Source organism: Vombatus ursinus, unplaced genomic scaffold (genome assembly GCF_900497805.2).
Source record: "Vombatus ursinus unplaced genomic scaffold, bare-nosed wombat genome assembly UNPS02009173.1, whole genome shotgun sequence".
NCBI classification, from domain to species: domain Eukaryota; kingdom Metazoa; phylum Chordata; class Mammalia; order Diprotodontia; family Vombatidae; genus Vombatus; species Vombatus ursinus.
This window is the reverse complement of record NW_020948951.1, coordinates 2,416,533-2,442,127: the sequence shown is the minus strand read 5'-3', so window position 1 is coordinate 2,442,127 and position 25,595 is coordinate 2,416,533. Positions and strand designations below refer to the sequence as shown.

The 25,595-nt window shown below is 52.2% G+C and overlaps 3 protein-coding genes across 12 annotated transcripts in view; 2 read left to right on the top strand and 1 right to left on the bottom strand.

Annotated features, from left to right (window-relative positions):
- Positions 1-2,535: 2,535 nt before the first annotated feature.
- PODNL1 (podocan like 1) lies at positions 2,536-11,147 on the top strand. Of its 8 annotated transcripts, none has more exons than XM_027850792.1 (10): positions 2,536-2,673; positions 3,191-3,593; positions 4,166-4,259; positions 4,987-5,051; positions 7,328-7,437; positions 7,624-7,780; positions 7,883-7,998; positions 8,903-9,560; positions 9,640-9,788; positions 10,393-11,147. In XM_027850792.1, the coding sequence occupies exons 2-10, from the start codon at positions 3,225-3,227 to the stop codon at positions 10,532-10,534; spliced, it is 1,860 nt and encodes a 619-aa protein (XP_027706593.1). In that variant the 5' UTR covers positions 2,536-2,673; positions 3,191-3,224; the 3' UTR covers positions 10,535-11,147. The 8 variants fall into 8 exon arrangements, with proteins under 8 accessions (XP_027706593.1, XP_027706591.1, XP_027706592.1 ...); XM_027850790.1 differs by having other exon boundaries at positions 8,873-9,560; XM_027850791.1 differs by having other exon boundaries at positions 3,146-3,593; positions 8,873-9,560.
- On the bottom strand, positions 11,139-23,681 carry CC2D1A (coiled-coil and C2 domain containing 1A). 3 transcript variants are annotated; one of them, XM_027850786.1, is made up of 29 exons: positions 23,601-23,681; positions 21,585-21,714; positions 21,077-21,189; positions 20,591-20,659; positions 19,831-19,983; positions 19,493-19,742; positions 18,858-18,982; positions 18,646-18,718; positions 18,375-18,461; positions 18,077-18,207; positions 17,238-17,310; positions 16,722-16,840; positions 16,257-16,365; positions 15,986-16,158; positions 15,777-15,899; positions 15,620-15,678; positions 14,876-14,992; positions 14,649-14,722; positions 14,480-14,538; positions 14,199-14,250; positions 13,995-14,094; positions 13,825-13,915; positions 13,612-13,737; positions 13,369-13,430; positions 13,214-13,280; positions 12,912-13,038; positions 12,524-12,600; positions 12,361-12,408; positions 11,139-12,162 (listed from the first exon to the last, which is right to left on the bottom strand). In XM_027850786.1, exons 1-29 carry the CDS (start codon positions 23,658-23,660, stop codon positions 12,142-12,144), a joined length of 2,868 nt encoding a protein of 955 aa, XP_027706587.1. In that variant the 5' UTR covers positions 23,661-23,681; the 3' UTR covers positions 11,139-12,141. The 3 variants fall into 3 exon arrangements, with proteins under 3 accessions (XP_027706587.1, XP_027706588.1, XP_027706589.1); XM_027850787.1 differs by having other exon boundaries at positions 13,214-13,277; XM_027850788.1 differs by lacking the exon at positions 23,601-23,681 and adding an exon at positions 22,762-22,984.
- Positions 23,655-25,595, top strand: part of CUNH19orf57 (chromosome unknown C19orf57 homolog) — a 41,968-nt gene continuing 40,027 nt past the window's right edge. The window contains 3 exon segments of the mRNA XM_027850789.1: positions 23,655-23,745; positions 23,748-23,836; positions 23,839-23,988. Of these exon segments, the coding sequence (XP_027706590.1) occupies positions 23,655-23,745; positions 23,748-23,836; positions 23,839-23,988 (330 nt within the window).

The window sequence follows — 25,595 nt, the reverse complement described above, 5'->3', positions numbered from 1 at the left end:
TTTTTCCTGGCAGTGATCAAGGCAAAGACTGCTATAAGCTTCCAGGTGGGGGAAAAGGCAATAATGATACCTCCCTCCTGTTGCCACCATGAATGTGCCATCTCTGTTCTTTGGCTCTTTACGTTTGTAATTTTCTGCTCTTAGGTGAAAGGAGTATTAGAGAAAGAGCTGATTAGATGGTACCTTGTAAGCTGTATATACTCATAAGGACTAGACTCTCATTGGCTAGTGGCCCATTAAACTCATGTATGTGCATGTGTCTCCCCAGCTAGAATGTAAGCTTCCTGAGGGCAAGAATGGTTTTCCCTTTTGCCTTTGTATCCCCACACTTGGTATAATTCCTGCCACATAGTAGACACATTACAAATGTTTGTTAATTGATTCAATACATACCACCTGTGGTGTCCCTTTTTTGAGGGACCTTGGTTTTCCCATTTATTATTTTAGGATGAGCCTTTTGGTCAGAGATTCTGTGACCACACTTGTTTTTAAAGTTAGATTTTCCTATGCCTTTAGTTGCTAAAAATCATATTCCCAGACTGACTCTAAGCCTAACTAGAGTGAATTGTTGAGGAAAGCAGTACCCAGAAGAGACAGGCATCAAACATCCCTCTAGCACTAGGCAAACTTTAGGATATTGACATATTCTGAAAGTACTTCTCTCTAAGGTTTGCAAAACCTTTTTAGTTTTTTACAAAGCGCTTTCCTTCTGTGTAAGGAAAACAATTATCCCCATTTTGCAGATAAGGAAAATAAGACTCCAAGAAAATAGCCCAAGGTCCACAGATAGTATCAGGGATTTGAACCCTGGCCTTCTTCTGGACCATGCATTCTTGTCTGGACAGAAACAGGACTGAGATTCAGGACATATGCATCACTTGGCTGAGAAGTATCCCCAGTTAGTCCCTGGACTAGTATCCTAGACCTGAGAATTATCCACCAGACCTCAGCAGTCTACGAACAGGGGGCAAGATAGCACCCAAGTACCAGCCCCCATCGAGAAAGGAGGTTTCTCTGCTGAAATTAGGGGGATAGGGAAGGGGGGAGCTACAAAAAGCAGGAGGGAGTAGGGAAGCCTCAGACCCAAGTGCCTTCCTCACTTCCCCAATTACTTCCTCTAGCTGTATGCTTTCCTCATCCACCCTTTCTCCCTGCCTCTGCTCACACCATCTCCTGCACTTGGAATAAACTCCCACTCATCAACACCTTGGGCCGCCCCTGCAAAGCTTGGCTGAGGGACCACCTCATCTGTGAAGTTGCCTAACCACTGCTCCTCAGGTGAAAATGATCTCTCCCACCTTGGATTTCTCTTCACACTCTGCTTGGCTCTCCTAGAACCCGGTCCTCTCTCTATCTGTCCATACTCCTCACCCCCCACCAGCACCAGCACTCTGGGCGCTTATCTTGGCCAGAATCAAGGGCACCCTGTCACTTCCTAGTCATTTCCAAATCATGATTCTGTGGCTCACTCCCTCTTCCCTTTTTAGCTTACCTTTATGGGTCATCTTCCCCCTTTAGAATACAAGTTCTGTGAGGGCAGGTAACATGTTGTTTGCTTGTATTTGTATACACAGTGCTTAACACAGTAACCCAGCCCATAGTAAGCACTTAATACATTCATTCCTATTAGTCCTCTCCTGTATTATTTGAGTATTCTCCCTTTTAGATTGTAAGCTCCTTGAAGGCAGGACTTGTGTCATTTTTCATCATTTTTTTTCTAATTTATTTTTAGTTTTCAACAATCACTTCCACACACTTTTGAGTTTTACATTTTTCTCCCCTTCCCTCCCCATCATTTTTCATCTTTGCATCCGTAGGGCTCAATACAATGCCTTGCACCTATCTTAGACTCAAAATAGATAGGACTTTTAGTTCAAATATACCTGATCAGGAATCTCCTTTACAATCTTGCCAAGAAATGGTCATCTAGCCTCTACTGGAAGATCTCCAATGATGGGGAGCTCATTACCTCACAAGATTACCCTTCCTCTTTTATGTAACCTGGGATCATCTGGAGATTCCTGGTTTAACTAATGGAAACATTGAGAAATTAATCTTTCTTCCTACCCTGCTTAAATCAGCCTTTCTTCAAAGTCTCTACCCATGGTTCCCAGTTCTGCCCTCTGAGGTCAGCAAAACTCCCCATGACAGCCCTTCAAATGCTTGAAGATAGCTATCACATCTCCCCTAAATCTGTTGCCTCTCAGAAACAGCCGCAGAGCTGAGGGGAGTTTGTGGAACCCCTCAAAATAGAACAAACCCAAACAGCTGTCCCTCCGCTGCCACCTCTCCCCAAGCCTTCACCCGATGGGCTGCTGTGGTTGAAATACCAGACTGGTGAGGCTGGGCCTTTTCCCAAGCATTCCTCCCAGCCCCAATTACGCAAGCTAAGTCCAGAGGGGGAAATCCATCCCTCTAACTCCCCCTCCCCCAGCTGGGAGTGGGGGGAGGCTAGCCCAGCCCCCGGTTTCTTCCCCTGGACAGTCTCTGGGGGCTGGAGGCAGGGGGATGGCTGTGAGAGGTGGGGGATGTTGATGGTGTTTGTACAGGCAGAGGGAAGGGGGACAGGAGGGGGAGCAGGAGGAGGAAGCCCGTGTGTGCTGACGGCTGGATTCAATTAGGAAGCCAAGTTACGCAGAAGCTAAGCAGAGGCAGAGCTGGAATCTGGCTATGGTAAGGAGGGAGTAGGGGGGAGGGCAGGAGCTGTAGTGCCCCCTGGGGTGGGACCACCCGCTGGTATGACAGGGGGCCAGTGCAGTGAGGGGGATGGGGGTGGCAGCAGTCAAGCCTCCTGGCTGTTGACTCTCAGAGGGGCAGCCCCTAGGGAAAAGCCTGGCCTAGGGTGGAGTTGGGTTGGGGTGTGGAGAATGGAACCTGTACGGTTATCCAGCACCAGGATACCTGTTTGTTTGTTTGTTTTCCTGGAAAAAGTGACAGATGCCTCAGTTTCCCCAACTCTAAAATGAGGTGATTGGAGTAGGTTACTTCCGTCTAATAACCAGCTCTAGGTCCTATAGGCTTTTCTGTTCTTATTAGATATAAGCTCTTGGGATAAGCCTCTTCCCTCCTCTTGTAAAATGAGAGATTGGATTAGATGACACCTAAGATCTCTTCTGGCTCTAAGCCCTATGATCCTATGCTCTAGGAGAGTGCTGTGGGATAGGCTTTTGTCTCTTCATTCCTACCCTAGCCTTCCCAGGGTGTTCCCAGGTGCAGAGCTCAGCATGGGATGCTGCTGTTCCCATGGTGATGATCCTGTTCCTGAGCCAGGTGGTGTGGGACCCTGCCCCCAGGGTCCCCCTCTCCCAGGAGAGATCCTCTCCCAACTCCATGTCCCCTGCCAGCCAATGAGCCTACTACTATTCCTGCTGCTGGGATGCCTGCCCAGCCACAGCCAGGATGCTGCTACAGCCCTCCCCATCATGACGGAGGACCAGAATTTCCCCCACCTTGGGGAGAGTTTGCAGCCACCCCCCAGAGTCTGCCCCCCTCGATGCTCCTGTCCCCGGGATGACACCGTGTCCTGTGATGGCCTTGACCTTCGGCTCTTCCCCAGTAATATCACCAAGGGTGCCCAGCATCTCTCCCTACAGGTACCATGTCTCAGCTCTCTTGTCCATCCTTTTGTTCCTGGGTCTTAAGACCACCGCTCAGGGCAATGGGTCCTGTGTCCCCCAAACTAGGGGATCGCAGAAGACAAGGTCTTTCTTTCTCTCAAACTGGATGCTCCCTGAGAGCAGGACCGTATTTCCTCCATCCATATGGGGAAGCATGAAGGCAGGGCTATTTTATGACTGCAGCTTTTTTTTTTTTTTAGTAAAAGGCAGAGACCCCTCCAAAAAAATCGCCCCCATGAAGTAGTTTCTAAATGTTTATCCACACATTTGCATGGCACATAGTAAGTGTTTAATAAATGCTTATTGACTGGCTAAGCGGTTGGACAATACCCCATTGGTTTGCCTAGTTGCTGTGAATAGGAGCACCCCAAAACCTTGATTGTGAAGCTTTGGAAATTTCAGCCTTTTGGAAACTAAACTACAGTCTTAGCCTCGAGGGCTCTTGGACCGAGTCATTTTTCTCTCATCCAACTGGGGGCTCCCTGAGGGCAGGGGCATGTCTCAGGTGAGGAGGCAGTGATGACGTGGCAGGGCCGGGTCTCCCTCAGAATAACCAGCTCCTGGAGATTCCTTACAATGAGCTCTCCCGCCTTTGCTACCTGCGGACTCTTAACCTTCACAATAACCAACTGTCCTCGGACGGTGAGTGACAACCGGGACCCTTTTATCTCCCCCTCTGCCCCCTTCACTGCTGCTCCTGCTGCCCCCCTCCCCACCAGACAGCAGGGGGTGGGGGAGGGGCCAGGCGCCTGAGGCCATGGCGGGGGGGGGGGGGGGGCTGCTGGGGGAATCCACTACTAGCTTCCCAGAAACTCCTGTTTGCAGTACAAAACGGAAAAGGGGGAGGGGAGCAGCCTGTGGCTTTGGAGCTGAGCCCAGGGCAAGGGGCTGGCTACACAGAGGAGCCTCTGTAGGGGGAGGCCAGGCATTCCTGGGTCCTGCATGTTCATATTGGATACCGAGAAGAGCCCTTGGATTCGGGGTCACAAGACTTTGGTTTGATTCTGGCCTTGGCCACTTACTTACAATTTCCGGAGCTTGGGATAAGTTCCTGACCCGCCTCCGTGCCCCACCCCCACCCCCCAGGCGTGAGGTCCCCATCCATAAAACGAGGGGCTTGGATGAGGGCAAGACAATCTCTAAGGCCCTTTCCAGCTGTGTCTTGTGATTCTGTTTTCCCCTCACCCCAGGGAACACAGGTGTGAAAGACATGGCTGGAGCCCTGTGAAGCTGTCTCCCAAGGGAGGGGTGGAAGCCCTTATTTCTGAGAGAGAGGAATGGAAACAGGGTTCAGGTTAATGGGGAGCTGAGGGCCAGGGGGGTGGGAACCTGCCCTCCCTGCCTTGCTATCCTCTCCTCCTTTGACTAGGCCTCCCCGATGAAGCCTTCGAGTCCCTGCCTGATCTTCAGTACATTTATCTGGCCAACAACCAGGTTAGAGCAGGGCCTGGGGAGGGGAGGGCAGGGGAGAGGAGCCAGGCAGGGCAAGACCCCCCTGCTCATGAGGCCAGAGGCAGTGAGTGGAAGCCGCCATGGATTTGGAGCCCGAAGACCTGGAATCGCCACTTGGCACCCATGTGACTTTGAGAAAGCCCTGTCCCCTCTCCAGGACTTGGTTTCCTCCTCTATTAAATGAGGACAGTCTAGGTCAGGGGTGGGGAACCTTCGGCCTCTAGGCCACACGTGGCCCTGGAGGTCCGCAAGTTCGGCCTTTGACTGAATCCAAACTTCACAGAGCAAATCCCCTTAATAAAAGGATTTGTTCTGTAAAACTTGGACTCAGTCAAAAGGCTACACCTGAGGACCTAGAAGGCCACATATGGCCTTGAGGCCGCAGGTTTCCCACCCCTGATCTAGGTGATCTTTAAAGGGCCTGCTGGCTCTAAATTTTATGACTGGGCTCCTCCTGTTTCCAGTCTAGTACAGCCAAGAGCCCAGAAGGACCTACAGTGCTCCCCATGTGACAGAAGGCTAGGCCGCAGGTTACTCAGGCAGTGGGGGAAGGGGAGGGGTTGGGATGCAACCTTCTGCCTCCCCAAGCCCAAATGGTGCTGTGGAAAGAGGAAGGGCTTCCTGGAATGCTTACTTACAAGTCAAGACATCACCCCATGATGTCATTGGTCGTCTTCAAAAATGAAGGCTGAGCAGCCACAGCAACTCACTGTGTGATTATGAACTGGTCATTTGATTTCACTGAACCTCGGCATTGCACCTGCAAAATGGGAATGATCACATCTGCACTAACTGCCTCCTAGGGGTGTCTTTGTAAGGAAAGTGCTTAGTAAACCCAGAAGTGCCAGAAAATGGTTATTATTATTAATTATTACACGAGCAACCTGCAGTTCAGCCTCACGTGTAGGGAGGACACACACTGATGTGGACTGATGCCAGGGCATCACAACAATCATACTAATCTATGTGTGGTCTGTGTCCTGCTCATACTGGCATCGTATCTGAAGCTGTCATGTTCTTGGCAGCCCCGGATCTGGAGTCAGGAAGACCTGAGTTCAAATCCCACCTCAGACACTAGCTGTGTGACCCTGGACAAGTCACTTAACCTTTGTTGAGTTTCCTCATCTGCAATGGGAGATAGTAATAGCATCTACGTCCTGGGGTCGTTGTAAAGATCAAATGAGATAATACATGTAAAGTGCTACAAAAATGCTCATTACCATCATGATTATTATTAATCACCGAGGGCAGAATGAGGAGCAGTAGGTGCAAGTAGCCTGCAGGCAGATTGAGGATTCTCTTATCCATTAGAATTGTCCAAAAGTGGAATGGACTGCCCCAAGAGGTAGTGAGCTCCCTGTCACGAGAGTCTTTTAAGCAAAGCCCAGATGATAACAATAAGAATAGCTAACATTTATGTAGCTCTTATGATGCACCTTACAGACATGCCATTTGATCCTCACAACAACTTTGGAAGGGAGGTACTGTTATTATCCCCATTTTACAGATGAGGAAATGAGACTGAGGTAAAATTACTTGCCCAGGGTCACACAGCTAATAAATTTCTAAGGCCATATTAGAACTCAAGCCTTTCTGACTCCAGGCCCAGTATGCTATCCACTGCACCACCCAGCTTCCTAATAGTGGTTGAGAATATTCTATGGAGAGGTTTCTTGATTAGATACAGTTTGGACTAACTGACACCTGCAGTTTCTTCCAGCCCTGGGGTTTGGTGGTTCTGTGGGAACAAGGGAAGAGAGGGGAAAGGGTTATATAGCACCTACTATGTGCCAGGCATTGTGCTAAGTGCTTTACAAAGATTATCTCGTTTGATCCTCACAACAATCCTGGAAGGTAGGTGCTATTATGATCCCCATTTTACAGGTGGGGAAACTGAGGCAGCGGTTAAGTGACTTGCCTGGCTGGATTGATGTCTTCCTGACTCCAGGCCCAGTGCTCTATTCTGTGTCTTAAACCTGTGAACAAGTTTAGGGAAAGGGGAGACCAGGGAGTCTGGGGCTGCTTAGGCTCACCGTGAAGAGTGGGGCCAAATAAATAATCTTGGTCAGGACTCTGGCTCTGCCACCTGCTATCCCCGTGTGACCTTAGGCGAATCACAACCTCTTTGGCTACCTGGTTGTAGTTGGGGGTTTTTTGGTTTAATCTCTAAATGAGGAGGCTGGGTTAGATTATTAGCTCTGAGGTTCCTTCCAACTCTTGATCCGTGAGCCTGAGTGGCAGCTTGGTTGTGCTGTCAGCTCACTGTGGCCCCCCAGTTTCTGCCCCGCTCCCTCCGCATTGCTGACCTTGCTGCTAACCGGCTGATGGAGATCTACCCACTTACCTTTGGGGAGAAGCCTGACCTCAGGTAAGTAAGCCCCAGTCCTGTTAGGCTGGCATGGGTGGCGGGGTGGGGAGAGGAAGGAGACCTGGCTCTGGGAAGGGCCCGAGGAGCCCCTCGTACGGATGGGGATCCCCCGGCCCGAGGGGTGAGACACAGCCTCTGCCTACAGAGAACTAGATGGGCTTGCGCCGGCTGCTCTATCCCCCTCAGGTCGGTGTATCTTCATGACAACCAGCTGACCAACACGGGTCTCCCCTTTGATGCCTTCCACGGCTCTGAGGCCATCACCACCCTCATCCTCTCCAACAACCGGCTGAGCTACCTCCCGCCCAGCTTGCCCTCTTCACTAGTTCGACTCCACTTGCAGGTGCTGTGGGGTGGGAGGAAGGAGCCTGGTCGGTGCTATGCTATTATTCCAACCCCTTCCCTGGGGGTGTCCAGTGCCCCTGACCCTGCCCTCCTCCCACAGAACAACCAAATTGCCAAGGTGCCCCGGGGGGCCCTGGGTCGACACTTCCAGCTGCGGGAGCTCTATCTACAGCACAATTGGCTATCTAATGCTGGCCTTGATGCTACCACCTTCAGGTAGGGCTTCCAAGAAACTGGGATCCCTTCACCCCTGGTGGGAGCATTTGTGAAGAGGGTGGCTTGGAGGAGGCTGTTTCCTGCTCTAGGAATTCTGAGTGCCTGCTGCATGTTGGGCATTGTCCGCAGGCAATGGGGAGCCAGAGGGGTTTGGGGCATAGGCTAGTTAGGGGCAGACGAGCAGAACTGTATGACTTTTCCATTTGAAAACCACTCAAAGTCATAGGGTCAGAGATCTAAAGCTGGAGGGACTGTAGAGGTCACTTAGCCCTACTGCTTCACTTTGGAGATGAGGAAACTCCAACAGAGAGAGGTCAAGCGATTTCCCCAGGGTGCCATAGGTAGCAAAGAGCAGAGCCAAGATTTGAACCCAAATGTCTGAGCTCTAAATCCAGCCCTTCTCACTGTGCCACCCACCCTCCTGTGTGGTAGAAAGAGCACTGGATATGGAATCAGAGGGATTGGATTCAAATCTGCTGCTTACTAGCTGGGTGACTTTTAAGATGGGTGAGTCATCCCCCTCTCTGGGTTTCAATTTCCTCATCTATTTAAGAAGGGGTTGGAGCAGGTGATCTGTACAGCCTCTGATAGCTCTAAATCATATGATCCAAGTGTGGTTCAGAAAGGCCAAATGACTGCTCCTGGGAGGAGAAAGGGACCCTCCCTGGGGGCTGGGATGGTCTGGGAAAGATTCCTGGAGAGGAGCCACAAATCAGGGCAGAGAGAGGAAGCCTATTCTGAATAGCACTGTGAGGTGTGGCAGGGATGCACCTGCCTTCTGTGGTAGATGAGAGAAGACACTGGATTTGGAGTCTGAACAAGTGTGATCTTGGGTAAGAGGGGTGGATTCAGTGATGTCTAAGGTTCTTTCCAGTCTCCAATCCAGGATCTTCTTGGCCCTCAGCAAACTCAAGAGCTTGGAGTATCTAGACCTGTCCAACAACAGGCTGGGTGAGGTGCCGGAGGGGCTACCGCCAAGCCTGGTCATCCTGCACCTGGGCAGGAACCAGATCTGCCATGTGCCAGCAGGACGGCTGAGCGGGGTCCGGGGGCTGCAGTATCTCTTACTGCAGCACAACCCTCTGGGGCCTGGAGGACTGGACCCAGCTGCCTTCCAAGGTCTCCGGGGCCTGCATACGCTGCACCTTTATGCCAATGGGTTGGAACAGGTGCCGCTGGGACTGCCCCGCCGCCTCCATGCCCTCATGTTGCCCCACAACCGCATCAGTGAGCTGGGCCCTCGTGCCTTGGTGGCCACACCCTCTCTGGTTGACCTCAACCTGGCCCACAATCGACTCACCAGCGCACACCTCCACCACCTGGCATTCTGCCGCCTGGGGCATCTTCGGACCCTCGACCTGGCAGGAAACCGCCTCACACTACTGCCTCAGGGTCTGCCGGGCAGCCTCCAGGTGCTCAGGCTGCCCAGGAATCAGGTCAACAGCCTGGACCCCGAGCCCATGAGCAACTTGAGCATGCTCCAGGAGCTACACCTAGGACACAACAGGCTCCGTGTGGGTGCCATCATGCCTGGGACCTGGCAGGAAGTGCCCAGCCTCAAGGTGAGGGGAAGCAAAGGCTTGAAGGTGGGGGTGCTTGTGATCAGAGGTATCCCCCCATCTGACCCCTTCTTCCCTGCAGCTCCTGGATCTCAGCCACAATGAGCTGTCTTTTGTGCCGCCTGATCTTCCCGAGGCTCTGGAATTCCTATACCTTCAAGGGAACCGCATCAGTACTGTGGGTGCCCAAGCCTTTCTTACAACACCCCGCCTACGGGCCCTTGTCCTCAGGTATCCCCACTCTAGCTGAGTCCCTTGGTTCTTGGGAGGGAGGCAGTCTCAAGATAGAAGATGAATGGCCAAAGGACCGCAGTAATTAAGAGCTAGCAGGGCATTTAGAAATAACTTAGTCTAATGTTCTTCTTTTACAAGTGGGGAACCTGAAGCCCAGAGGGGAACCAATTCCCCAGAGTTGAGATTTGATTCTGAATCTTTTCCATTTGAATCTATCTAAAATGCAGTTCTTCCCTCTATGTCGTGCTACCTGTCTTCACTTGTTAGGGACATCAGAGGACCTGGGTTTGGCTACTTACTGTGTGACCTTGCACAAGTTACTTAACCTCTCTAGGACTGTTGAAAGTCCTCTCCAGCTCTAAATCTGTAATCCAATGATAGAAGGTGGGTGAAGGTGACAGAAGTGCTTCGATACAGGTCAGGCTAGATACTTTCTGAGGTTCTGAGCTGCCCGCCCCCTCCCCCAACACCCTTCCTTTAAGCAGAGAGGCCACTGGGCTAGATACTAGGATGCCTGGGTTCCTTGGTTGGGGCCAAGTTCTTTTCCATCTTTGTTGCACCCTATCTTTAAACATACACAGAAACCCACTGCTTCCTGCAGATCCAACCAGCTGCTGATGACCAGCATCTCCCCAGAGGCCTTTCTGAACCTGCTCCATTTAGACGTGGTGGACACGTCAGGAAACCCCGAGCCAGTCATTGTCAGGCTGCCGCAACGGCCCAGACCGCCCCAGGCCCACTGAGCCAAGTTGACCATCCTGTCGTCCAGCAGGGACACCCAGAGCTACTGTGCATACCTTCTCTGATTACTCAGCTGCCTTTCTCTCCAGGGCTACTTTCAGGGCACTCAGTGGCCAATGCTTGCCATCTCTGTGCCAGGCAGTTAGCGTAGTGGGTGGGAGTGGGGGCCAGGCACCAAGCTGGCTTTGGAGGACACAAGGCCCTCTTCCACTTTCTGGATGGGTGGGATTTTACCAATGGAGCTGCACCCTGTGGCTTTTGCCTGGGGATCTTGAGGGGCGAAGACATAAGGACTAGCAAACTCCTAGTAGTGACTGATAAGGGTCGGGAGTATTTCATCCACCTGACTGAAAGACCATCTACCCCCTTGCGGTATACATGTCACCAGATATCCCAACCCTCGAGCACTCAGTGACACGACCCTTTCTTCTGTTCGGATGTCTAAGTCACAACCAACATGCTATTCCTCAGTGCTCCCTGTCCGAATTAAGCTTCCCCCTAGGTGCTTAGCACACAGGGAAGCTCCAGTGGACCAGGAAGCTTCCTGGTTAGGTCAGAGGTCATGGCAAAGAGCCTCAGAGGATGAAACAAAGGACAGAGCTGTGCTGTGTGCAACCCTTGCTTTTTATTGTGTGTGCCTGCTCCCCCTGACCCAAACCCACTCTTTCCCCTGCCAGGGGCACCACAACCCAGGGAGGCTGAAGGTCCCAGTCCTCCCCCAATGGCAATGGGAAGTCTGCCTAACCTGGGAGGGCCGTGTGTCTGCACCTCCTGCAGCTGACAAGGCAGGATGAGGATTAGGGAGATGGGTCAGGGGAGAGCCTAGCTCACAGGTCTCATACCCAGGCAAGAGTGTTCTTTGGGGTGGGTGCTGGCCAGTTAAGGCTTCTGAGGCTGGGACCTCTAGGTTTCCTAGGAGCCCCAGACTGGCAGATGAGAAAATAAAGTGCTTGGGAAACTGGTAGGGAAGGGGTGGGACCCAGCCAGAACCCGGTCCCCAGGGCCTCACCCCTTCCTTGATGCCCTCCCACCTCCTTGGGTAGGCCAGGGGACAGAAGCCGGCTCAACTGTGCAAACCACATTCTATGGAGGGGACAATGGGGACCTGGGAAAGGGGAAATGATGCCCAAGGCACGAGACACCATCTCTGTGGGCTCGGGCGCTGAGAGCCTTTGTCAGCTTGCCTGGCCTTCCAATAGGGAGCTCTGCATGGCATAGTGGGTACAGATGCCTTCATGGCAACTTAAACTTGCTTGTTTCCACAATTCCAATTCCACCAGGATAGGGAGAGAGTGAGACAGAGAGAAGCCAAGATCCATCTTGAAGCAGGTGCCACCCCACTTTCTTTTCCCCTAGAGTGTCGGGCCAGGCCAGAGATATCCCCTCCCTCCTAATGATTGTCAAGTGATTGTCAGAAGATTTGGTCTTCAGCAGAATCCTCAGGGTAGGCTGGAGCGCACAGAGGGAGCCTGGGGCTCTTGCGTTCACCCATCTCCCATCACCTCCTTCCTAGCACTCTGGGCCCCTACACCTGCTCCCAGAGTTCAGCTGCCTTTGTTGTTTGGACTGGGGGAAGCCCAGCGACCTGGGTACGGTCCTGATGATCCCCTCACCTCCGAAGCTGCTGCAGCTGAGAAGAAAGCCCACCCCAGACATGAGTGTTAGGGCTGTGAGTGACAGAGGGCTGAAGTGTCCCCGCTCAGAGCGGAGGGGCTGCAGGAGGCCCTCATCGGAGATGGGGCAGGAGAAAGACAGAAGCAGAGAGAGAATGAATGTGTGGGAGAGAGGTCTCTCCTCAGAGCTAAGGTCGCCACCCCCAGGCTCTCACCTCTCTCTCCACTAGGTTCCGTTTGTACAGAGCTTCCTTAGCTGCGTCCTGTTGGGAACACAGTTGTCCATCAATTGCCCATCCTGGCCTGTGGCCTAGCATCCACAAATGGCGGGCACCCTGCTGCCCTCTAAAGGGGCCCCTGATGTTCCCCATGCCTTACCCTATTGCCATCACTGCCCAGGCGCCGGGCAGCCTCTGTGTAGTACTGCAGGTACCGTTCCAGCTGAGTGTGGTACTCTGGAAGGCCAGACAAAGAGCGATGAGAACCTGGATGTGGCCACCCAGCTCTGTCCCCACCAAAACCTGGGGAAAATTAGGAAAGGACCCAGCTTCTTGGATTTAGGGAGAAATCCTGCTCTGCCTCCATCATTTGCCCCATTCTCTCCCCACCAGCCACCTCCAGTGGGGCCAGGGAAGTACTCAGCCCTCCCCACCAATGCCTCCTGGGAGGGCTCAGAGGCGGGGTTCCAGAGCCAGCTCCCAAGGGGGAGTGGCAATTCCCAGGGTGGGGTGGGAGAGGCAGTCTGCCCTGCCTCCTGGACTCTTACCTCTCCTGATGCCTGACCCTCCCTGTTCTAGGTGCGCTCTCTGCCACTGGCTGTGCTGCACAAGGTCCTGGTACTGCTGGGCCAGCTCCCCGGGCACCGCCCGCCGGGCCTGCTTGCATGCCATAATCTGCCAAACACCAGCTGGGAGTGAGGGTCCAGACACCCCTTCCTTTCAGGATAGAGCTTTAGAAATACTCCCATGAAGAGGGAGCAGGTAGAGGCCACTGCCCTGGGGAGCCCCACCTCAGGAGACAGTGGGAAGAGAGGCCCCCGACAGCCCCTGCCCCAGTACCATCACACACCTTCCTCTCCAGCCGTTCCCGGTCAAAGGCCATGACACTGAGACTCTGTAAGTTGCGGGCTGATCTGCTGTTCAATTCAATGAAACAAATAACTCTCTGTTTGAGGGACGGGTAAGAATTCACACAGCCCCACCAGTCCCGGCCCAGCCACTTACTTGCCCCCTTGGTCCCGTCCTTGGACAGGGATGGGTGGGGCCTTTGCCTTGGGTACTGCCATCTGCTCAGGGTGGAACAGGAAGAAGATAAAGTGAACATGTCTCATCAGGTCCCCTTTGTCCTCAGATATCTGGGTCCCTTTTGTTCTATTCCAACCCTTCCAGTTTCATACCCTTCCCTCTCCCAGGTCCTTGGCCCCTTGTGGCCCTTTGTCCACTGAGTCCTCAGGCCCTGTTCCTCACCGGGGGCAGAGGGTCAATGACCAGCCATCTCTCCGTGACAGTGTCTAGCTGCTGTGAAGTCAGTGGCTCCCGCAGGCGCACCATCACCTCAAGCCGTCCTCCCGTAGGGCGACGGCCATCCAGGATCTGGGGAGGAGAGAAGTCAAGTTGTTGGGCAAGACAGGGTACAAGGGACAGGGAATCAGAGAGAGGAGGCAGGAGAGAACTAGATACCTCGAGGATTTCTCGGATCTCACAGGCCGACTCCAAGCCCTCCAGCTTGAGCTGGGCGGTGCCCAGGGCACGGTCTGGCTTGAAGAGTCCCCTGCGGAGGAGAGGCAGCCGTGGGACAGGAGCCCTCACACCACCTTGGACCACTCTGTCCTGGCCACTCCTTCACTCACCCCTTGTGCACCACTTCAAATTTTATTCCTTTGGTTTGGACGGCACGCTTGAAGCCCCGGTGTCCTCGCTGGATGAAAAGCTTGAACTGCTCCTTGAACTCTGCCCGGGACGGAGGGGGAGAAGAGGCAGGCCGACGTCAGACCCTGGCCCCTTTGCCCTGGATCTCCCAAGTACCAAGGAACCTGTCCTCATCTCCAACTTACCTGGGGAGGCTGTATTCTTTATCACGTTGGTCTTATCCTTCTGAGCTTCTTCCTACATTGAGAGCCGAGGCTGGGTGGTGGCCAAAAGATGTCCCACTTCCAGCCCCAAGAAGTCTCAGGACCCTGCCCTGAGACCTGAGCCCTCTGAAGGAGAAGGAGAGGTGTCCTCCCTCACCCCCAGATCTGCTCAAGCCCAGGCCTTCAACAATCTTAAGTATACAACCTCCCAAGGCCCTTGGAACTCACCACCTCCCCTACTTCCCTCCACAGTCCTCACTCACTGCATTGGGATAGGGGAAGTCAAATCGCACGAAGGTGTCCAGATCACTGGGGGACAGCCCTGTAATGAAGGCTTGGGTCAAGGCTTCTTCAGCCAGGCGGGGGAAGGGAGAAAGCAGCCCTAAGAGCCAGCCCTGCTCCCTCCTCTTCTCATTTGCAGGGCCCTGTTACCTGGCGGTGTGGGAAGGTTGATGCCCTTCACGATGAACAGAACCATGTCACTACTGCTGAGCTCTGGGAAGATCCTAGAAGGGTCAGGACAGAATGGGGTAGGGCAGCAGAAACACTGGCCCCGGAGGAGATGGGCAAACGCCCCCAGACCGTGGCTGCCCGTGTTCAATAGTCCCAGGCCTGGCCTGGGGCAGGAGGGGACATGAGAGAATCCTTAAAGGTCTTACTTGACCACACTGAAGGTCCTCTGTTCATAGTGGAACTTGGGAAGTGGGAAGCCTCGGCTGTGGGCTTGCTTCAGAATCTCCATGCTCTTCTTACAGTCCTCAGCCATTTTCTCAAACCTTGGGGAGGTAAAGAGGAAAAAAAGACATTGAGGTGACAGCGAGGCAGGGCCCCTTCCCAGATCTGATCTCAGAGAAGAAAGTCTCCTCTACCTCTGCCATAGTCTAAATACCTTGGGAGTACACCTATCTATGGACAAGTTCAGAGCTAGGAAGGAAGACATACAGGTTGTACATTTGGCAGAGGTAACTGGAGGCATGGTGGAGAGAGTGCTGGGCCTGGAGTCAGGAAGACCTGAGTTCTAATCCTGCCTCAGACACTAGCTGGGTGACCCTGGGCAAATCACTTAACTTCTGTTCTGTCTCATCCGTTTCCCATCTGTAAAATGGGAATGATAACAACAGTATCTATTTCACAGAGTTGCTGTGAGGACCAAATGAGTGAATATATGTAAAGTGGTTTCTATACAAATGCTACCTGCTAATACTATTATTATTTCTAAGCAGATGTGGGCTTTAGTATTTTATTTGGTGCACTTAAGCACACGATTCTGAGAAGGGGTCCCTAGGCTTCACTAGATGGCCCACGTTAAGAACACGTGGATTGGATGAACTCACAGATGCTTTCCAACTCTAGATGCTACATTCCATTTGAGGGGAGGAGACAGGAAGGGAGAAGAAACTCACTTGCTGGTTTCCACAACATTTCCCAGGTGGGTGAACTGGTTGGAGTACTTCAGGCACATCTTGGTGAGGGGAAGAGACAAGGAGAGGATTAGGGGAGCCAGTGCCTTGGGGTCCAGGACTATCACTGCTCCAGTGGCCTCAGCCCTCCCTTCTATACCTCATGCTGCTGCCTCATCAACTTGGTGAGCTCTGCATAATGCCCAGCCTCCTCCAGAGAAATGGCTGCGCCAGGCCGTTGGGCCAGTGTGAAATCTTCTTTATTGACAGGTGCTGGTGGCACCTGAAAAGGGCAGTGATGCTGGTAAGGCATGGGATGCTGTGAGTTGGGAACAGAGCGAGGGGTCCCGAGTCATGCCAACCCCTCACCTTGGTGATGTCGACAGGGAGCCCGTTAACTGAAGCCTCCAGCATAGGCTCCAGTCCCTTGGCTTGGCGAAGAAAGAGTTTTGCGCCTTCGAGGTCATTCTTTTGCTTGGCTTGCAGGGCTGCCTGCAACAGCTGCTTCTTCCTTCCTTCCAGGAAAGCCAGCTGCTGCTGGGCTGTGGGGCAGGGGAGGAGGTAGGGAGAAGCCAGCTCCAGGGATGGCCAGGAAGCACACCACCCACCAGGCCCTGCCTCTAGGGGAGAGGGAGCCTACCTTTGGTGGAGCCTTTTATAGCCACTTTCCCAGCTGGGCCAGGGCCTGGCATGGAGGGCCGGGGGGCCTGGACTTTGGGTTGTGGAGAAGGAAGGGAGTGGGTGCTGGGCTGGTATGGAAGGAACAACAAAGAAAACAAGTCATGGCACTGCCCAACCTATGCAGCTTCAAGGTGCCCAACACCCAAAGGTCCAAATGCCAACTCCAACAATCCTGGGCAATGACTCATAACGATATCTTCCACTTCTATACTCTCTTAAGGTTTAGAAAACACGTTCCTCACAACCAACCTTGTGAAGCAAGTGGTACAAACATCATGAGATAAAGAGACTCAGGCTCAGAAGGGTGACACAGGTGACAGATGCCACATATCCCAGTGCCTTTCTACAACATTCTGGGGGGTGGAGACCCTGTTCCAAACTTAGCATTCTCCCCTACCCCCATCTCTCTCTCTCTCTCTCATACCTTCTTTGTCTCTTCTTCCTCCTCATCCTGGTTGGCCAACCGCATGGCAGTCTCCAGAACCCCTACTAGGCTTTGCTGTGTGGGTGTGGCTGCTTCCAGACCCTGGATTGGGGGGAAACCTGGCCCCATAAGGAGCAGGAGACTCCAATCAGCATCATACTTTAGAGGTTCCAGGTATCATGGATCCCTTCCACCCCAACAAAGATTGTCAACAGCATACTTGGATGACATAAACATCTACAGTCAATTCACAGACTATAAAAGCCCCCTGAAGCTCTCCACTCACAGAGCATGGACCTATACAGACACCTAAAGCCAACTGCTCACAAATAATTCTGACAAACCCCCTTGCCCAGCTCCCCAGAGGAAGGAGTACAAGTACCCTATCCCTCGGTCCAGTTCACAGCTCTCAGAGGGACCTAGCTCCTTCTTGTTCCAAGGTCAGAGCAGACCCTGGGTGCTAGCACCCTGCACCCAGGGACTACCCCAACAGGCCCAACCTTGCCAGGAACCTACCTGGTGGAACAGGCAGTTCAGCCACATCCACAGATCTGCCCGACTTGTGGGCCCGGATGGCATCCTGGTATTGCTGTAGGAAAAAGGTTGGCTGATTAGCAAAGCTGACGAAGAAGAAAATGAAAAACAGAGGGGACAAAATGGTGAGCTGCTGGTGAAGCTGTCAGTTGGGTCAGCCATTCTGGAAAGCAGTTTGGACCTTTGCCACCAAAATCATTAAACTGTTTGTGCCCTTTGACCCAGCAATCCTGATAGTAGGTCCATATTCCAGAGAGATCAAAGAGGAAAAGGACTCCTATGTACAAAAATGTTTATAGCAGTTCTTTTTGTGGGAGCAAAGAACTGGAAACTAAAGACTGTTGGAAACCTATTACGGAATGGCTAAACAAAGGACAGCATATGAATGTGATACAATATTAATGTATCATAAGAAATGACAAAATGAACCATTTCAGAGCAAACAGTTCAGAAGATCTCTATGAAATGATAGAAACTGAAGTGAGGAGAACTAGATATAAAGATAACAACACTGCAAAGACAAACCACTTTGAAAAACTTTAGAACTCTAATTAAAGCAATGATAAACTTTAATTCTGGAGGGCCAAGGATGGAGCACAATACCCACCTCTTGTCAGAAAGCCGGTGGACATAAGATTCAGAATGAGACAGACATCTTTGGACACATCCAATGAATGTGGGAATTCATTTTGCTGATCTGTTATGAGTGTTTTTTAAAGTGTTCACTTTGGCGGGGGGAGGGGGAGGAGAAAAAGAAAGACCGACTAAGCCTGAACCTGGTTCCACGCTCGGCCCTGACCCAACCCTGTGCATCCACTCACTTTGACTATACGGTCATGCATCCGAGCCTTGCGATCGTCCCCTTTGTCTCTGGCCTGCCCTGCAGCCACCCGATAACGCTCCATCCGCTGTTCCAAGGCCTCTAGCAGGGTCCGTGGAGGTGGGGGCATCTCTAGAGAGAAGCAGAAAGGCTCAGTGACGAGGTGGTTGATAAGTCTTTCCTTTCCTTCTCACCCCCTGGGATCCCCTGGCCTTGGAATTCTTGAGTCCTCAGTTCCCACCAGTGACTCTCAGTAGCTCAGTTGGCTGTTAGTCCTCCCTTGAAGGTACTGTGCTTACCAGGCATGGAAGGGGAGACAGTGCTAGTACCAGGGGTAGAAGCAGGAGGCTGGAGCCCTGGGGATGGCAAGGTCTTAAGCATCTGATCTGTAAACCAAGAGGACCAGTTATTCAAATAACCAACAAGCCTATACTGAGTCCCCAGTCTTGTGCCAGGTGTGGCAGAAATACAGAGTTGTAAGACACTGCCCCTGACATGTCCTTGAAGAGACTCATGCCCTAACAGTTCGCTCCCTCCCTGGACCAAGAGGCCGTACAGAACAGTCCTCACCAGGTGGTGGAGGTAACCGGGATAGGTCCACAGCCTCACCCCTGGTCATTGCTTCCAGGACAGCATCAAAGCTCTAGGGGAAGAACGGAGATGGGGAGACAGCTGTAGTTATCTCAGGGACAGGACAGAGAAGAAATGGGCCAGACAGTGTGTTAAAGGAAACCAACTGGGCCAGGTCAGGCCCAAGATCCCTGCCCTCTATCACATCTTACCTTGGCTACTCGGTAATACTTAGTGGCTGCTTCCGAGTCGCCCTCCTGCTTGGAGCGCAATGCGGCCCTTTTGTATTCTCGCTGCCGCTCCTGCAATAGGGCCAGGGACTCAGGGCTGCCAGAACCTACGAAGAGAAAATGATGCCCACAGGAGTTGGCAAGTCAAGCTGCTCAGGGAACTTCTTTTAAAAAAAATTTTTTTTCCAATTACATGTAAAATATTTTTAACATTTCTTTTTTTAAATATTGAGTTCCAAATTCTCTCCCCTCCCCCCCTCATTGAGAAGGTAAGCAATTTGACATGGGTTATACATGTTCAGTCATGCAAAGCATATTTCCATATTAGTCACGTTGTGAAAGAAAACAAAGACCAAAAAAAATAAAAGAAAAATTTAAAAAGTATGCTTTAATTTGCATTCAGACTCCATTAGTACTTTCTCGGGATGCAGACAGCATTTTTTATCACTAGTTCTGGGAACTTCTAAGAAAGTATGGGAAAAAGTTAATGTCCAAAGGATTGTGGGGGTGTAGGAGCACAGAAAAGAGAATGGAACTTTGCAATCCCCTTCACCTTGTCTTGGGGCCTAAGGATTATTCCCAGCACCCAAACCAGCCAAAGGTCATGCCAGACTTACCACAGCTCACAGGTGAGGCTACAGGGACTGGCTTCTCAGTCACCCTAGAGCCATGACTGGTGGGCACAGACAGTGTTTTGGGGGGAACAGCTGGCAGTTGATGTTCAGGGGGCTGGGTGGGTATGGTACTCTGTGCGGGTGGAACCTCCGGAGGAGGTGTTAGGCTCTTCCCCACAGCCACAGGAGGCGGGATGTCCTCTTCGTTGATGCTACGTCCCTTCTTAACTGAGACTAGCATATTCTCTAATGTCTGAAGAGAAGGCAAGTCTTGGCTCAGTCTAAGGCAGAGCCAGCCCAGGGTGAGATAGAACTATGGAACAAGGACCCTTCCTGCTCACCTTGACACCTCGCTCATATCTCCGGACCTTGGAGCTGTCCCCGGTCTGCTTGGCATTGGTGATGGCAGTCTGGTACATGGCCAGTCTTTCAGCCAGGGTGGTTTCCATGCCAGCACTGCTGGGGCTGACCTTAGGTTGTGGAAGACTGGGTGACTGCAGAAGAATATGAGAGTCACTGACCCTGAGATAGGGGGAAATTGTGCCCCAGGCCCAAGAATTGTTCCTCTGAGAGACATTCCACCTGTTCACCCATCATGCTGCAGGATCGATCCCATACCTGGTCCCTGGAACAACATCTCAGCTTTTAGCTCATCTTGGGATAGGGCTCAGGCCATAAGATCACAGGAGTTAGAGCTAGAAGGGGCCTTTAGGGATGATCTTTGAGGGGCTGTCCTGCATGCAGGGGCAACTAGGTGAATAATGGATACAGTGCTAAGCCTAGTCAGGAAGACTTATCTTCCTGAGTTTGAATCCAGCCTTAGACAATTCCTAGCTGTGTTACCCTGGGCAAATCACTTAATCTTTGTTTGCTTCAGTTTCCTCATCTGTAGAAACAGGGATAATGACAGCACCTACCTCAAAGGGTTATTGTAAAAATCAAATATGATAATACTTGTAAAGCGCTTAGCACAGCATATAGTAGGCTCTACATAAACGTTAGCCAAGATGATAACGATGATGGTAAGGAAACTGCTTGCTCTGGAGGGAACTCTGGGAGTCACACGCAAAACAAACCAAAGAGAGACAGATAGCAACATACCTTGGCCAGGGGGAGGCTCCGAGTATCTTGGGGCTCCTCCCTTTCCCCGAGAACTTCATTGAGCTCCGCCTAGACACACACATAGAAGACAATAAGGGCTGGTGAGTCTTGGTTAATATCCAGTCCTCACTCAAGAGACACAACTAATCTCAGTTCTGTTAGTAAAAGGAGTGGGAAGCCCCTTGTATAGCCTTCTCCAGAATGTGGGCAGAACCATATGATTTGTGACAGAGTGAAAAGGTCACACGGTAGGGACAAGAGGCAGCTCTCTGGGGAAGATGGGGTTGGGTAGAACTTGCTGCTATGGTTCCTGGCTCCATGAGAGTTCCATGCTAACAGTATTGCTGTCATATTTCCTCTTACCCACCCTCCCCAATTCCTTCCTTCTGCAGAGGCCAGATACCCAGCCCACCCCACCCTCAGGCAGAACAGATCTATTTGGAAGACCCTTCGTGCTTGGAGAAGCCGTCCAAGCCTCTTCCTCACCAGAAGTTCATCATCGTCTTCCACATCATCATCATCCTCTTCCTCTTCTCCTTCATCTAGGTCCTTCATACACAGGGAGGCCATCTTTTCAATGGTCTCCATAGGCAAAGGAGCTAAAAAGAAAACAAATATAGATGTAGTTCAGGACCCCTTAGCCATCCCAATCACACATCCTACTCTGTTTTTTGCTTTTTTTTGGTGAGGCAATCAGGGTTAAGTGACTTGCCCAGGGTCACACAGCTAGTAAGTGTCATGTGTCTGAGACTGGGTTTGAACTCACATCCTCCTGACTCCAAGGCCAGAGCTCTATCCACTGTGCCACCTAGCTGCCCCCACATCCTACTCTGAATAAGGCTTTCCAGTGGTGCTCAGGATTTGCAGCATATAATGGCAAGCAGGGAAGAGGGAGAACTTCAGGACAGACAGTCAGGGATGAACATAAGCAAGATCTCCTAGGCTTCGGGTGCATAAGAAGACAACTCCCAACAGGCAGTGGGGACCCCCTCACCTTTGCTTTTGAGCTCCTGAGGTGGCTGGGCCCCAACCAAGGCCATGAACTCTGCCTCAAGGTCAGCATCATTGACACCATCTTCAGGAATCATCATCCCATCAGGGGAGAAGTCTACCAGAAGGCCCAGCTTCAGGGCAAGGGAAAAAGACCCAAATAAGAGCAAGCCTCAAAGTGACACCCAGCGAAACCACAGTGGCCATCGCCAGTCCAAGTTAGAGGTCCCTCCCAATCGGCTTGGGATTATCATAGTCTCTACTATTACTGGCCACAGCTACTCTCTCCACTTCCGTTCACACAACCAATCACCGATTTTCCTTTGGAGGAACATTAGGACTATTTTATAAAGGGTCAAGCTGGGAGGAAAAAGTTCGTTATCCTTGGTACAAATATGGAAAACACGTATTAAGTACCAACTTTGTACAAAGTACCCGACGGATGCTGGGAGAAACACAAAGGTTAGTTAAGATACAGCCTCTGCCCTCATTAAAGTCTTGTAGACTAGTAGATGATTGAATGTTAAAACCTCTCTACTCCTCTGTAGCCTAGGCTAAGTCTAGATACTTTTTAGATCTTCTCTGAGTATATAACAAGTGTATATAAGGATTCCTGAAAGAGGATATACCATCCCAAGGAAAAAGTCTCCCCAAATGGGTGGATTCAAAAATTTGGATGAGAGGGATTGGTGAGAAGCACTTTGTCTTCAAGGTAGGTCCCAAATGGATACCCTACTCAAGCACCCCAGGAAACATCCACATCTGAATGGAACCTTGAAGAACCTGAGGATGTCACTGAACTGGAGGCCCAGAGAAATCTTGGCACCCTGGACAGCAGCCAATCCGATCTAATAGACTTGGGGCAAAGGGTAAGCACCTGAAGCCTACTCCACCCTAGGGCTTAAGTAGTCTGGACTTGGGCCTGAGTCTGAGTTCCCAGGAAGACCATTACATAAATTTCCCAGGCCAAGCTCAACAGGAAAAACAGGCCTGTTTACCTCCCATCACCAGATGGCAAACTGAGGCCACCTCCCTGTTATCTGCTTTGAACCTCATCCCTAACACCGCTCAGCACCCTGGGAACTGAGCTAGGGCAGATTAGGGAGAGAAGGGCCCAGAGAAACATCTCAGGGTGGTTTCCATTCTCGCCCCTGGTTTTTCCTTCATCAACTCTGGCCTACCTTACCCTCCCCCCCAAAAAGCTGCAGGTGTCTCAGCCGTTAGGACCAAGGCCGAAGGTTGGAACCGTGGAAAGGATGAAGGATGGGGCAGGGTGGCCTCAGTGAGGGAGGAGGAGAGACTGGGGTGACTGATTCTCACAGGGTAGAAACAGAAGGACTATGAAGGACTTCACTGACAAGGCAGGGGGAGGGGGGGAAGGAGCCAAGCCTCCCAGAAGAGAAGGGGCCAGAGCCAGGGAGAGCAAAGTGGGTGAGGCCTGGGAGGGGACAGGGGGGTGGGGGAAGGGGCCAGGCCTTCCAGAGGGGAGGGGGCTAGAGGGGGCGGGGCCAGGGAAGGCAGAGATCAGGGATGAGGGGGCCAGAGAGAGCAGGCAAGGAGGGGGTAGGAGGGAAAGGGTCGAGGCCTCCCAGTGGGGAGGGGATCAGAGGGTGACAGGGCAGGGGCCCGAGAGCGCAGAGGACAGGGAGGAGGGGGCCAGAGGGATCAGGTAAGTGAGGAAAGGGGGAGAGGGCCAAGCTTCCCAGAGGGAAGAAGGTCAGAGGGCAGGGGGCCCGACCTCCCAGAGGGGGCGGGGCCAGGGAGGGCAGAGGACAGTGGGGAGAGGGAGGGAGAAGGGGGAGAGGGCCAAGCCTCCCAGAGGGGAGAGCGCAGGAGGGGGCGGGGCCAAAGGGGTCAGGACTAGCCGGGGGCAAAGGGGGCGGGGCCGGCGAGGAAGAGGAAAGTAGGGCCAGAGAGGGCAGAAGACGGAGGGAGGGGGCCAGAGGGAGGAGGCAAGGGAGGGCCAAGAGTGATAGAGAGAGAGGGGGCCAGGCTTCCCTTGGGGGAGGGAAGCCCTCACCTGTCTGGCTGCGGCCACGCCGCGTCCCGGGGGTCCCGAGGGCGCCTTCTTCTTATGCATGTTTCCGTCGGGGCTAGAGAGGGTAGGGGGGCGGGGACCCGAGGACCGCCCTCCCTCGTCGGTTCACTTCCGGCTAGGCCTTGTCCCAGATGCACGTCCCGCCCCTCGCCGTGCCAGCGGGCACTAGACGCGCCGGCGCGAGAGAACGAGGAGGGACTACAATTCCCGACGAGCACTCTGTCCTGCCTTCCTCCCGCGGGAACTCCCCAACTGTGTGCACATTCACGCATGCGCGCCTGGCCCGGCTTGCCAGAGTTGGACCAGGGTGTTATTGAGATTGGGCGGGAAAGCTAGGCCCGCGCGAAGGCAGAGGCGGTTTTCCTTCCAGGTGAGGAAGGGGAGTTGGCGCCTGAGATCCCGGGAACGCCTTTGTGACCCCTCCCCACCAGGTCGAGCTGGCCCTGGCCCAAGTATTGACTGCCGGGGGTCGGGCTGCAAGGCGCCTGCTAAGGCCCTGCTTGAGCCTGGTCAGGCCCGAATGGGCCCCGGCCCTCTTCTCCCAGCCCAATTCAGCCTGAGGCCGAGCCAAAGCCCAAACCCGTGCCCTGCTCCCAGTCATGAGGCCCGGGGTGGGGACTTCACATCGGTGGGGCCCTTTTCCAGCTTAGGAAACAAGCCCAATGAGGTGCCTTTTCTGAGGACTAGCAGAAAGTGTGGAAACCCAGTCAGGTCTATTGATTCCAAACCCAGAAATCTTTTTAATGCCCTAACAGAATTCAGTGATATTGTTCAGTCATTTCAGTCCTGACTCTATTTGGGGCTTTCTTGGCAAAGCCACTGGAGTGGTTTACCATTTCCTTCTCCAGCTCATTATACACATGGGGAAACTGAGGCAAACAGGAGTAAGTGACGGGACTAGTCACACAGTTAGGAAGTGCCTGAGGTCAGGTTTAAACTAGCATCTTCCTGACTTCAGGACCTAAACTGTGTTTACTGCCCGACTTAGCTACCTTCGTTGGCTAATTAATAGACAGGTGTTGTGCTGGTCCTAGAGGCTTCCTCAGTTCAAATCTGGCCTCAGACATTTACTAGGTGTGTGACCCTGAGCAAGTCACTAGATCTTCTTTGCTTCCATTTCCTCATCTGTAAAATGGGGAAGAGAAGGAAATGGGAAACCTCTCCAGTATCTTTGCCAAGAAAACCCCAAATGGGGTTAGGAAGAGGTGGACACAACTGAACAACAGCAACAAATTAATAGCACTTTAAGGTTTGATAAATGTTTTGCTTGACATGATATCACATTTGATCCTCAACTACCATGTGAGGGGGGGGGTGCTATTGTTATTCCCATTTTACAGATAAGGAAACTGAAGCAGACAAGTTCTGCCTTGTCCATGGCTACCCTGCCAGTAAGTGCCTGAGGCAGGATTTAAATTTAGATTTTTCCTGTCTCCAAATCCATTTTTCCATCCACTGCCATTTAGCTGCTTTTGAATTTGGGGAAAATGGATTAAAACTGCTGTAAATTGCTTCCTTATCTTTGGATTTGGTGACTGAGGACCCCAGTCTTTCAGTCAGGGCTATAGTCACGGGCTCAGTGGATGGGGGTATAGCCCTCCATTGGGCTGCCCCTTCACCCTAGGCAGACAGTGCCCTGGTACATTTTATCAGGTACTGGGAGCATATAGCTTTCCAACAACACTTTATAAATCTGCAATACATTATTTCAACGAAAACACAGATATCTGGGTACTGTCTGTCTATAGTGTAAGGTAGCTCACTGGGGCCAAATAGAGGGTCACAACCCAGGGGTGGGGAAACCTTCAGCATCCAGGTCCTCAAGTGTGGCCCTCTGACTGAATCCAAACTTCACAGAACAAATCCCCTTAAGAAAAGGATTTGTTTTGTAAAACGTGGACTCCCAGAGGGCCACGGGTGGCCTTGAGGCTGCGGGTTCTTCACACTTGGTCACAACCCAGTCCATAAGGACAATCT

What these genes read in the sequence shown, in the direction of transcription:
- PODNL1 (XM_027850790.1), top strand. Translation starts at nt 3,225, where the DNA reads ATGGGATGCTGCTGTTCCCATGGTGATGATCCTGTTCCTGAGCCAGGT. An exon ending in TAACCAACTGTCCTCGGACG is followed by an intron (nt 4,260 to 4,986) that starts GTGAGTGACAAC and finishes TCCTTTGACTAG; the next exon opens with GCCTCCCCGATGAAGCCTTC. An exon ending in CTTGATGCTACCACCTTCAG is followed by an intron (nt 7,999 to 8,872) that starts GTAGGGCTTCCA and finishes GGTTCTTTCCAG; the next exon opens with TCTCCAATCCAGGATCTTCT.
- CC2D1A (XM_027850786.1), bottom strand. Translation starts at nt 23,660, where the DNA reads ATGCATAAGAAGAAGGCGCCCTCGGGACCCCCGGGACGCGGCGTGGCC. An exon ending in GGGAACGGCTGGAGAGGAAG is followed by an intron (nt 13,039 to 13,213) that starts GTGTGTGATGGT and finishes GGTGTTTGGCAG; the next exon opens with ATTATGGCATGCAAGCAGGC. An exon ending in AGGGTCAGGCATCAGGAGAG is followed by an intron (nt 12,601 to 12,911) that starts GTAAGAGTCCAG and finishes CTGGCCTTCCAG; the next exon opens with AGTACCACACTCAGCTGGAA.